The sequence below is a fragment of the Acanthaster planci genome, linkage group LG02 (assembly GCF_054643075.1).
Source record: "Acanthaster planci isolate LZ-2023a linkage group LG02, COTS_SCS, whole genome shotgun sequence".
Lineage (NCBI taxonomy): Eukaryota > Metazoa > Echinodermata > Asteroidea > Valvatida > Acanthasteridae > Acanthaster > Acanthaster planci.
Genome location: NC_141778.1, coordinates 13,974,775 through 13,987,175, shown reverse-complemented (window position 1 = coordinate 13,987,175; position 12,401 = coordinate 13,974,775). Strand labels below are relative to the sequence as shown.

The window sequence follows — 12,401 nt, the reverse complement described above, 5'->3', positions numbered from 1 at the left end:
AAAAGTACAGCGATCTGCTTTGAATGATTTCATCTACTCTGCATTTTCTCTGTCCAAGTTGCTGAAACATTCTTCCCAGAAGTGTTTTTTTACGGATACTGCAGATACTCTTTCAACAACAGAGATGAAAATGTGAGTTTTGATTAACTCTATACATCCAAAATGCCACGAGGAATTTTGAGAATCCAATCTTGGCGAATTCCCAGCGGTATGAGGAATCTGCTCACCTCCAACGCGTTCTCAGCGGAGGAATCTGAAGGGTTCAAACGCTAAACCTCCAGAGTTAATGAATTCCGTGAACCTCAAGCCCTAGTAAGGATCAGCCCCGAAATTCACCACCTCGGTTTTAATGAAAATGCACTCGTAACTGTAATTGCTCGCTTGTTCTGAATACCTCCAATTTATCAACCTTGGCCTTATGCTGGCGCGCAAGGGAAGCTGCAGGAATGAAGAGTGGAATCGCCACTTCTTTTTTTTTAGCGATTGATAGGAAATTCGTTCATTAACGAGACATCGCTCAATTACATCCAAATCATTCAGAACAAGGCACATAGCCGGGGCTGCTCGTCCAAATACTGTACTCCTACATTTTAAGTCCACGGACTATCCAGAAAAGCGGTGGATCGGCTGATGTCTGTGATTTTGCATTATCTCTGAGGGCTGTTGGGAGCGGACGCTCCTTAGGACAACCCCCCCCCCAAGTTTCCGGTTTCTAGTCAGCGTGCGCGTCGGCAAAATAAGAAAGTTTTTTATTTGGTATAAAATGATGTCCAAAGCTGCCAAACCTCCTTAATCGACCGAAATCATGCACTGCATAATTTCAACGTGTTTTTGGTAGGTGTACAGTTGACTAATATGTAAAGTAAAGGAGCCCCCCCAGTTCCCCACACATTAAGTTGGACACTCTTTTTCAGATGACGTAATTTCTGTATTATACATTTACATCTGGGAACCAGACAAACGAGGTGGTCTTATGTCCTGTGTATAGGTACAAACTGAAAATGCTTTTAAACATGAAAAAGTGCGGGGGCAGTCTATTTTAGTGTTGGTATAGCTGCTGGCGTTACGTGCGCATGCAGTCGCGATGGCCACCGTGCGTTATACGTACATCTTTTCCAAAACAAAAAGTTAGGGTTAAAAACAGCTGCGTCGCCGCACCAGTTCTGGAGGCAGTTTCTGACCAGAAACCGGAGACTTGTTTTTTTTGGTGTGTAGATTATGTCCTGCACCCGTTGCAATCGGCAGCGCTAATAGTCCAAGCATGGCTTGCTGGAACTAATTCTTGGCTTCCTGAACCCTTTGCCAGCTCGTTGATAGAGAGGGTCTGATAGGGTTGCCCAAGGTTTAGTCACAAGCAAATTAAAATTTCAATTTTTAATTTATTTGTTGAAACCATGGTAGCATATGTCTTTTTTAAAAAAGGGGGATTACCCCTTCCCAATATCTGACGATGCTCAAAGCCTGCTAAAATACAGTGTGCATTCATCAAAGTCCGTGTATAAGATCCGAACATAGTTATATATTTTATCTTCTCTTTTCAAAAGCAAAGTAAAAAGAAAATCGCGGGGGGGGTCAATCCCCGAGGCCCCTCTTGGGTGGGAGACTGGAATAAATATGGACATTTTTAATATTCTAAGACACAGATCGTATTTTTACTTATCATGATATGAGGTCAAGGCCAGGTGTTGAGCTACTACAACAGGGTTTTCATCATAAATATACAGTAAGCTTTGACAGAACATTTTTACACCATCAGATTTTCATCGATAACGGAGGATTCTTATTAAAAGAATCCTCGGCGTTCTTCTCTACACTGCTAATTAACTCTATCGTCCTTCAATCTTCCTCAACCTATCACTTGTTGAGAATTTTATCAAGGGGCTCTGGTTTATTCCTGCCGAAGGTTAATCCCGGTAAATTCATAATGGTGAGGCACTCATGCAAAGTGTGAATATTTCTGAGAGGAAAGGCCAGAATGCAGTCAGCGCGTCGGGTATACGTGTGCTTAATTTAAATGGTGTTACCAAGCAAAACAGTTCCCGGCAATCGCATGGCCACAGAATATCTTGCCTTTTTTTTCAATCGGAAGGACTGCGTCTCACTTTCAGCTTGTATGTGGTTTCATGCATTTGATTCAACCAACACTTGCGCGATAGCTTCTTCTCAGAGCTCCAGCACGGGGTTGTCAAATATACCTTTACTTAACTGGTGAGATTCTATCCTGGAGAAGATCAAGATTCTGTGAGCACACGTCGAGCGTGGGCGAAATGAGCTTACACCCGAAAACCGCTGACAGAGAGAGGTACTGGCTGCGAGCTATATCTATCCCAATAAAGAAGGGCATGGAACGAGCTTGAAAATTGCGAGGAACTACGAGAGATGGAAATGCAAGTCACGACACGATGTAATTAGGAGCTGGTGAAACATTATCTAGAAACCCACCCGGTTAAGACGAGGAGTTAAAATCAATCAGTATTTGAAATGCTGCACTTTGTGTTGAGAAAATACGTGTATCGCACTGTGTAACACAGTGTTGAAAAAAGAACCTAAATTTATTTCACAACAGTGTCTCACAGAACAGGGTACGTGCAATGAGAAATTTCAAAGACTAAAATTTGTGAAACGTACATTAAATATATGAGTTTTATCAGACAAAAACAGTTTAAATTAAATGAGCGTCAAAATTTAATAGGCAGTAATCTGGTTTGTTTTATTTTGTCATGCTCAAAACATTGCAGTATACACAGAAATCAGGTAACAACAACAAGCAATATAATACATTTTGTCTAACCACCAAGCCTTTGAACTTATATTTGTACAAGGCAAACCTCAAGACGTTAAGAAAGCAACTATCATACTCCATTCAACACAAGTGTTTGGATTTACTAAACACACAGTTGGGATGTTGGCATTCTGCGTGCTTGCACAAATAATGCCGGGGGCGACGCTTATAACCGAGGATTCTTCCCGGAAACTAAAATTTGACATTGCACCTGTCTTAACCACCAGACCTTCAATACTAGGTTAAGCCGTCGGGGTAAAGAGGTGTCTGGTTGCTTGAGAAATTGAATAGGACTACAATTGAATAAAGACATCAGATGCACTACTGTTTCAAGTGATTTTCGCATTGAACAATTATGAATGAACTATAACAGTAAACATCAAGTAATAATTGTGAATTTTCAATGTGGTTAAGGATTACGCTTATCAGTACACCGTGTGTAATATACAAGCTAAAATTGTTTCATGTAACAAGAAGCCACCTTTTAGGTTTCGCTATGATCTGAATAAAAACGTTATTTATTCACATTTTTTCAGTTATTTCGTGCTTTGATCTCTGTAATCAGAAAGGTGCCTGATATGTGTATCATGAAATAACTAGATTAAGTCGAAGAATTCGTCTCTTACAAAGACATTCGACAAGCGCTGCCGTCGCCTTTGTCCGATAATTGATGAAAATTGCAGCTTGTTTGGGGGTGCGCACAAGACTATTGCAGGCGGCACATTCACCGACAGGCGCGTATGCGTGCAGTGCACGGTGATGTGTCCCAATCAAGGAGCGCCTGGGATCTCATTCAACATGAATGTCTCAGGCTTCTGCCATTCGGCGGGAATGATCACTTTCGTCCGCCTCGACGCCCCTGCATTTCAATGAGCTCACTGCGACACTGCGAAGCCTAAACTGGATACCTAGTCAACAGTTGTTCTCACATTTCTCAAACAGTTTTGAATTAATATGTGCGATTGTGGCTTCATCCTTATCACGACTTGTAGCGGGTCATCGGCACAAATACCGACAACAAACCAAAAAAAAAAATATATGTATATATACTTTACACTCTCACTGTTTTTTCACAGTAATTACCGATACTCGCGCCAAATCAGGGAATGATTCGGCAAAAAAAAAACTCAGTGAGGACAGTCCTTTTTCATGTCACTCAATACGGTAGGAGTGTCAGTCCGTCCAGCTGTTTGTGTGTTACTGTCGGTCATGTCAATGGACGCACAGTCGGTATTTTCCCGGTAATTCGCAAGTCAAATATTTAAACGACTGGAAAAAAATTTAAAAAACCGTAAATCTAAATGGTAACCTTCCTTCTGGAGTTCCCCAGGACTTGGAATATTATGGTCGTCACACAGAACCAGCCTTGGCAACGAGAAGCTGCGCCCAGCTAGGTTTCAACAAATAACAGAAAACCAATTTGGGGGGTGACAACTGCAGCATAGTTACGGTGGGCTAGCGTTGGTCACAGACCCCATCATCACTTATTATTAGAGAGCAAACCGAATGTTTATTCAGGATATCATGAATGTCAAATCGATTCCTCTCAAGACCTACTTCAGGTGAAGCCTGTCTCCCTTAAACCTGACAAGTCAACCAAACTGACTCTAACCACCCTTGAGTTATTTCGACAAGCAATATCTCAGGAAATGTTATGCTGAGGGTGTGGCGAAATCTACATCTTTGTCACGCTCCATGTCAGTCCCCTATTGTTTACAATTTAAATTGTTCACAACGAAAACGATCACAATTGTTACCTAACCAGTCAAAATCAATCGCCACAAACTTGAAGAACTGAACCGGAAAATGTTCATTCATCACCAGGATGCAGTCAGTCGTTAAATGTGCCTATGCTGGTCCGTCTGTTCTTCCAACCGAAAGTTGCATCATTCATAAAGGGTCTAATCATGAGAAAGCCACCCACAAATCGTCACCGAAGGCGCAAGTTGGTTTGCTAATCCTTTTATCTTACCGCGAAAAGCATGTTGACAGAATTACCGACGCACACATTCAGCAATCCGTTTTCTGTACAAGCCACGTTCGAGTGTAAAACTGCTGATGAGTTCTGAATGCATTTCCACCTTCGAGCCATAGGCCTATGATGATCATAAACTGTTTTCTTAACTTACGCGAAAGACATGGTTTGTTACGCTGCTGTTAACTCTTTGATCTACTTTAACCCCAAACGCTGCAACCACGTCAGTCAACTTATATGCGATTACTTTAAACTTAACCAATGGTGCAATTATGACCAAAGGAGACCGTGTTGAGCACAACATCAACGATGACAGGTTAGTCGGGCAGGATTTACTCACAGGGCGACCGAGCCAAATTTACTTCTGCTGAACGCAGCATCGCTCCCACATAAATAAATAACCTGCGTGTACATGAATTTACTTGTATCACGACAGGACAGTGATGAAAAACAGGCACAGATATACAAGACAGGGTGGCGATTTAAGAAGAGACAATCATCATCAACCGCTTCGGTTGATATGACTTGGAAAATGAAAAGGGAGCAGCAACGGGCTTGATTGCGCGTAAAACTGAGACGGAGCATAGTAATCCTACGGGGTCCTCTTATAATTATGACTGTAGATTGGGCGTACCGCAATATGAGGACCACCGTAAATTAGCCGAGGCAGGTTTTTCTTGGTGCCGAGTCATATTCTTCGTATCTGTTTGCACTATCTTCTAAAGACAGACAGATCCGAGTCTTGAGCAAGTTCACAGGACTCAAACTATAGAAACACACGTAGGCTTAACAAGTCCTGTGCTGCCTCAGATACTTTCTCAATATCACAGTCGAGAACCGTTCCTCCCTTTGGAAACACTCTAGGAGTTGAGACTCACGCGAGATAGGTTGACATACACACACGACGTCAAATGCACGTGCTCATCACGCATACCACACACGCGGAAACGAATGTGTCTACTGCCAGCCTGTTCTACTTGTGACATATCAGTGATTTCTTGAAAATTGTTGTGTCGAGCAATCTTTAAATTCCTGGAGCATCTTCTAAATGATCAGCATTATTTCAACTTCAAAATAATTACACATTACGGTAAGCAACATAAAGGCTCGAAATGGTAACTTAATACATGTGGAAATCATTTGAAAAACTAAACACGGGAACATGTTACCAGCTAAACAAAATACATTTCAAAGTGTTTTCCATTCGGGACGTGTGAAACGACATAATATGCTTTTCTCAAAAAGTAAAGTTTCGAGTAAAGTTTCAAATTCCAGGCAAAACGTGCCCGCAACAACCTCAGCAGTACCATTAACGACGCCTGCATGTTGCCTGCAATTTAATTGTGTTTTAAATATTCATGCATGTGTCTCCTGCAAAGCGAAGGCTATTTACACGGCCAGCTTATGCATGCAACGCCACAGCTCTTGCGTGCTCTTGTTGCTTTCTCTTACGGTTGATTACTTAACACCAAAACAAGGCGAGGATTGGTTCTCTTTCAAGAGGACGGGCTATGCCCCCAGGCAATAATTTTTTTAACAGAATGAGATGAAGGTAATTTGGGAAGCCGTTTCATTCCCCTTCCTTTCCTGAAGCATTTCAAAGGCTCCACAATTTAGCCTAACCTCTCAGAAAAGCTACGAGAGGTTAAAAAACAAATTCTACATTTGTTTTGACTACGGAAAACAGAATATTCGTCGTGGGTCCCCCTCTTGTTTCCTTGAATTCTCCAATGTCAACACTGCGTATTTTTACCGCATTGAGCCTTCCCGTTTTCTGCCAATGGATTGCATCCATTTGACAACATAAATTGTTATCTGACATACCTTTCCAGGAAAAGGTACATTTTCCAAAGACAGGTCTAGGCTACATTTGCACAACTCTATTCAGTGACTGTGCTCAAAACAATGAAATCAGAAAAAAGGTAAGACAGAACCCTCCGTTGGATTCAATTGAAACTTGAAAGACATAGTCATAATGGATGTTTCATGTGTTTGCCAACTTCAATGAAAAATGATTGGTCATGAAACAGCTGATTCTGGAGTGCCTGCGGTTGGTCCAAAAAGAAAGTCACCCAAACCCAGCCTTTTATGGGGTGAATACAAGCAAAAATGTGTCTGTAAGCACGATTACTGTCACAAAGAAGACAATATTAATGCCGCCCCTAGTTATCCACAGCGTTTGTAACACACACGGCTACTACTGTTTCAGTCCGATGGAAATGACATTGGTGATGAAGGAATACGTCCGTCAAAACTCCATTAAAATTCGGGGGAAAATACGAAAATGAAGGACAGCATATTAGCAAAACAACGAGAAAAATTTAAATAATAACAATTGGAAACAATTGGATAAACATTGGACCCTCAAGACGTGGATATTGATCTTAACACCATTTCCGATACGACCCTTGACTTAGTTACAGCTATTAACAGTGAGCCAGAGCCCTTTCTTGTCAGGAAAGAGCTGGCATTAAATTGTAAACTGGCAAGAGAAGCTGAAGGAAAAGTTATTATTGGTCATTGCTCATTGATCGAGTAGCAGTGGTACCCGAAAAGAACCAGTCAAACGTGATTAATGAGTTCCAAACATTCCTTTAAAATAATTATGCAAAGATAAATTCTCTGACAAAGAGCTTAAACAGTGGCACCACTCACATAAAAGGCACTGTACTAATAGGTGCTTTAAATATTAACGGGACATTTCCAGCTTTGTACACCACTGAATTTGGCCCCACACAAATATTTACCACTGTTAAAAAACACAAATAGATTTGACTATAAAAGTTCTACTGATGGAGTGGATTTGAAGGTTTCGTTTCCTGTACATTCAATCATTTCTCACAACACTGCACTGTGTAATATTATCGTACTAGAATCGATGTACTTCATTGTGGTGAGTTTACATTTCCACTATTTTGATATCTACTCACAAAAGCAAATCAGCTAAAAGCCCACACTTTGTATTACTCAAGCACGTGACGAACACAAGTACATGTATAACAATCCACAGTGCACCTAACCGGAGAACAATTACATCACTCTTTTTTTTAAGATTGGTACCTTTGATGACCAGCCTAAGCCACAGCATATTAGGTGGTTGATTCCTGGATAAACATCAGCAACGTGCACCATGAATTAAAAAGGAAAAAAATATAGACAGGAGTATAAGTGACCGTTTTAAGTGCCAAAACATCATTGACAGATGTTTGTCATGCATTTCTCATTAATGTGTGCATTTTTACTGACTTGTACATCTGTACCGTTCAACCGCTACGAAATAATTTACAGAGTATTTACATGTAACACTTCCATATACGCAAAAGTCAGAAAATATCCTACTCTTACTTCTAGATACTAACAAATGAATGTTAGCCGTTCATAAGGTTAAAATTACAAGGAACCACAAAATGTGAAAGAAAACAATGAAATGAATATGTCGTTGCCGGTACCCTGGAGTGACCTTTCTCATCCGAACACCAACTCCAGATTTGCCAAAGTTTGCTACTTAAAAAAGCAAAATATCAGTTTTGCTTAATTTTCTGATAATCATTTGCCTCCAGTCCCACCAAGGGACCTCACTTACTTTGCTTTATTTCGAGATTATAAATGTCTTTCTACTTAGACCTACTTTCCATTGATCATTTCCCTTAATTTTTTTTCTAACTGACTCCAGTTCAATGCAAATTAACATTCAGCGAATTCACGGTAGGACCTTTTGTTCGTTACACTGCCCGGACATATTATAATACACACCCTCAAGTGTCTTCAATTAAAATGAATAGATTCAGAGGATGAGGGTGAAGATAGCACGAATGAGGTATCTCGTCAATGATTCACTATGGCACAACATACCAATTCATTAGGGCTGTTGGCTACACAAAACCTTAGAATCCAAGTATGCAGGATAGCAGGTCTTGTACAAGTCATTCGTGGAATATTTTAATATTAGTATTAACTTTTCGAATCTACTTTACACAGGTAAGGCACTGTTTGTTCTGATACCAACTGATATATGTAGCAAGAAATATACTGTCCAGACAATTATTACTTTGTGTTCTGGGCACGCAAAAGAACAGAAAAATTAACAGATTCGACTGGATGGAATAGTTTACTGCACAACTCTGTCGTCCTTCATAAGTCCATTTCAGTCATAAAGGAACATTGATTTTTAATCGACTGGAGTATTATGTCCCTGAAGGCTATGGAAATGGTTGTTAAACAAAAAAGACACTTCTTATGAAAATAAAACGGACAAGACCTATTGGCAACAGACCGTATGTCACTATATTGAAACTATCCTTAAACCATTAACGAAAATTCAGCTAAATTTATCATTTCCAAATTTTGAGATACTAAATAATTCATTATTTACGACCAACATGCACAAAAATGTTCAGTTCTTCCAAAATAAGCAAAAGTCACTTTCAGTGGCCAGCTAAGATATACTTGTATTTACACCTTAAAACTGTATAATTTAGTCCTGCAATCGAAAGGGAATTTAATTAAAACTCGAACCACGTATTCATTTAAAATTATTTCTCTATTTGGTCTCGAGACTCCCTTCCAAAGAGAATAATTCAGTCTTTACACCAATTTAAAATTTACAATCAAAGGATGATAAGGCATTTAAAGTCACAGTATAGTCTGCGACCAGAGTTCAAACCGCGCGCGCGACGTTAATTCCACAATCAACCTTCCAATCACAATTCTTGGATAGACTTCACATCTATAGTCCTTATGTTTTCATATACATGTAGATGGAACAGCTAGACTTTTCAGTGGGACTGGTTGACAGTAATTTCTGGTTTTAGAAACCGTAATAATTGCAATCCTAACATCACATTCTCAAACACTGCACACGAAGAATAATAAGTCAGTGAAATTTTGAGTATGCTATTAAATGAAGCCCGCAAGTGCTCAACAAATACGCAATGTGCAGATTTCTGGTTGTCCAATTTGTGCAAATGTTCCAAGCTGGCTCGATGTTCTTCAAGTGTGGCTGTAAATATCGTCTGCTGTGCTCGATACAATAGATGGAGACAGGAGTGCGGGCATATCGATCAGTACAGCAGCAGTTCATCGGCGTAGTAATCGGGATCCATTCTATTAAAACGAGTACACCAAGCCGATATATCGGATGAGGTTCATACAAGAGGTATCAAAGCTGATGGACCCAACTCTCTCCACGAGTCTGTAATTTACCCCCTTTCCCATGACAGTCTTTCCATCAGATTAAACTTACCTTCGTTGAGTAACGAGCTCTGGACGTGCCGTGAAGTCCTCAAAGCACCATTGGGAGTACATTTTCACCCGTGGAAAATTATATCACCTGAAGCCATACATGCATTAAACAGACCTGATCTTATCTTTATGAGCATTCCCGAGTATGATATTTTTAAGTCAGAGGTTCAGTTGGAATTTCGCAAGAAGAGCAATAGTTTTCTCTTGGTCCCGTGGTGGTTGCGTCGTCTGCGACTTAAACCTGAGAATCCCTGCAGATGTCCAACAGACTGGAAATGGCGCTGTTCTGCGACGTGTTGTTAGCCTTTCGGAACTTGTTCTTGCCAAAAGGCGGGAGGAAAACCACACCAAAGGCGGCCCGATACCTACTACTCATTGAAATGTAAATCACGGGGTTAATAGCTGAATTCGTGTAGGACAAGCACTTGAAGATTTCCTCCAGAACAGCCGTGGTGCCCATGGGCGTCACTGCCTTGACCAAAGACAGGATTTCATACGGCCCGAGTAAGACAAAAAATACCAGACCGTTCACTATAAGCATCCATGCAATCTGGTTGCGCAACCTGGCGTTTTTGTCCTTGAGGCTTGTGAGACGTGCACGTCTGACGGACGCATTGAGGCCACGCACAATATTCACGTAAAGAGCCACGTTGATGAAGAATGCCACGATAAATGGAATAGTTTGCGCGACGTGTGTGTAAATGGTCCACCATCGCTCCACCGGATTGCATGTACTCCACGTACCCGGCCAATGACTGAATTCCTCCGGCCATATCAAGCAAACTGTTTCGTATTTTAGATAACTCGGTATAAAAGTTGCTGACACCGTTAGGGCCCCTAGCCAGGATGCCAACAGTAGCCAGCGATAGGTTTTGGTTCCCGTGCGATTGTGACTCCTCTGTGGATGACAGACTCCTTCGTAGCGTTCCATAGACACCAGCGTGACAGAACACAAGGCAGCTAAGTAGGTGGTACTTTTGGTGAGGTTCCCAAGCTCACATCCTACCAACCCAATAGGTGCGGCATCAGCGTAAATTGGTGACTTGCAGTAAGTGTACAGTCGCTGTCCTATTGCCGTCACCAAGAAGATTATATCGGCGATGGCCAGATTGGCCAAGCATGCATTGGTTACTGTTTTCATGCCCCGGACTCGGAAAACAACGATGAGAAAGGCGATGTTGTTGAGAATGCCGAATATCAGCAGGATTGGCAAGAAGACAGTAATGGTGGTTCGGGCGGCTGGCGAATAGCTCAACAAATCCGTGGCATTGGCTGCCACTTGGAAAGTGTCAGAACAGATTGGATTTGTGTAATTCATGTTCCAATCCATGGTCACGGTGTCGATTTAAACTATTTTCAGCACAATCAGAGTAACGATATGCATCGACGTTCGTCTGTCCATGTTCTGGGCTCGTATACCAAAACACTACGGTTATAGATGGCGCGGTATGAGCGGAAGCTCCCTGCCATCTACGGACGACGAACCTCATGCAGTGAGAAAATTGGGACCCGCACTGCGCATGTCTTCGAGAGTTAGTCGCTGTCAGTGCCTCGTTGTCCCGTTGCGTGGGGAGGAGCTCATGAATTCAAGCTTGCATGGTGACCAACAGCGTGTACTCAACTGACTGTGAATGCTTTCTCCACGCCTGGTTTTACACAAAGTGCGCGTTTGCCTCCTCTTGGCATCCCTGGGCGCACAATTCATAGTCAACACGGGTCACGTACTTGTCTCATGGATTACCGAACGGTCATGCCATGGCTTTCTTCCCTTTCTGGCCGTCTCCATTTGTCAGCCTCTCTACTTTTTTATCGATCTCGTGGCACTCCGCGGGAGTTGATACAAGAACTCTCCCTGGGAATCCAGACAACTGGATCGTAACTGGGTTTGTTGGGGATGCTCTGGCGATGCATACTCGCCCTCCTTACATTTTGAAATTAAAAGTGCCAGCCAGATTGAAATTCTTTTTGTGAAGTGGTCCTGAGTATTCATGCGCTGTTCAGGCATAACTCAATTTTTTGGGATTCATGTCATGAATGTGAATGTCAAACAGTGGTTTTCTGTTCATATCACTACTTTATCTGGATCACTGCTTAGATCAAAATTCCGCATTTGTATATTTTGTACTTACATTCTCCCATTCTAGAAAATAATTTTATGAATCTGCCAAACAGTAATTTAGCATTCAATACCTTTGAACTCACTTTTCAGCATATTTTAATCGGGCAAAAACCACTATCCCCACTGGAGACAATATCTCTCACAACTGCCGTGGATGTCTTGGGATTAAATTACCTTTCCGCCTTCGTCAAGGCTTTGAAATTATGATGATTTTTTATTACGTTTCGAAGTCCACGTACAAAAAGACGTTGCCACAGCAACCTGATGTGTTCTCCTTTTTGATC

General features: G+C 41.5%; 1 protein-coding gene and 1 long non-coding RNA gene across 2 annotated transcripts in view; both read right to left on the bottom strand.

Annotated features, from left to right (window-relative positions):
- The window catches only part of LOC110973217 (uncharacterized), an 87,129-nt gene that overhangs the window by 18,245 nt on the left and 56,483 nt on the right, over positions 1 to 12,401 (bottom strand). The gene's annotated exons all lie outside the window — the stretch shown is intronic.
- LOC110973216 (kappa-type opioid receptor-like) lies at positions 2,685 to 11,570 on the bottom strand. The gene is made up of 2 exons (XM_022223867.2): positions 10,000 to 11,570; positions 2,685 to 9,860 (listed from the first exon to the last, which is right to left on the bottom strand). Exon 1 carries the CDS (start codon positions 11,326 to 11,328, stop codon positions 10,234 to 10,236), a length of 1,095 nt encoding a protein of 364 aa, XP_022079559.1. The 5' UTR covers positions 11,329 to 11,570; the 3' UTR covers positions 2,685 to 9,860; positions 10,000 to 10,233.

Coding starts and splice junctions, on each gene's coding strand:
- LOC110973216 (XM_022223867.2), bottom strand. CDS start 11,328: ATGGATTGGAACATGAATTACACAAATCCAATCTGTTCTGACACTTTC.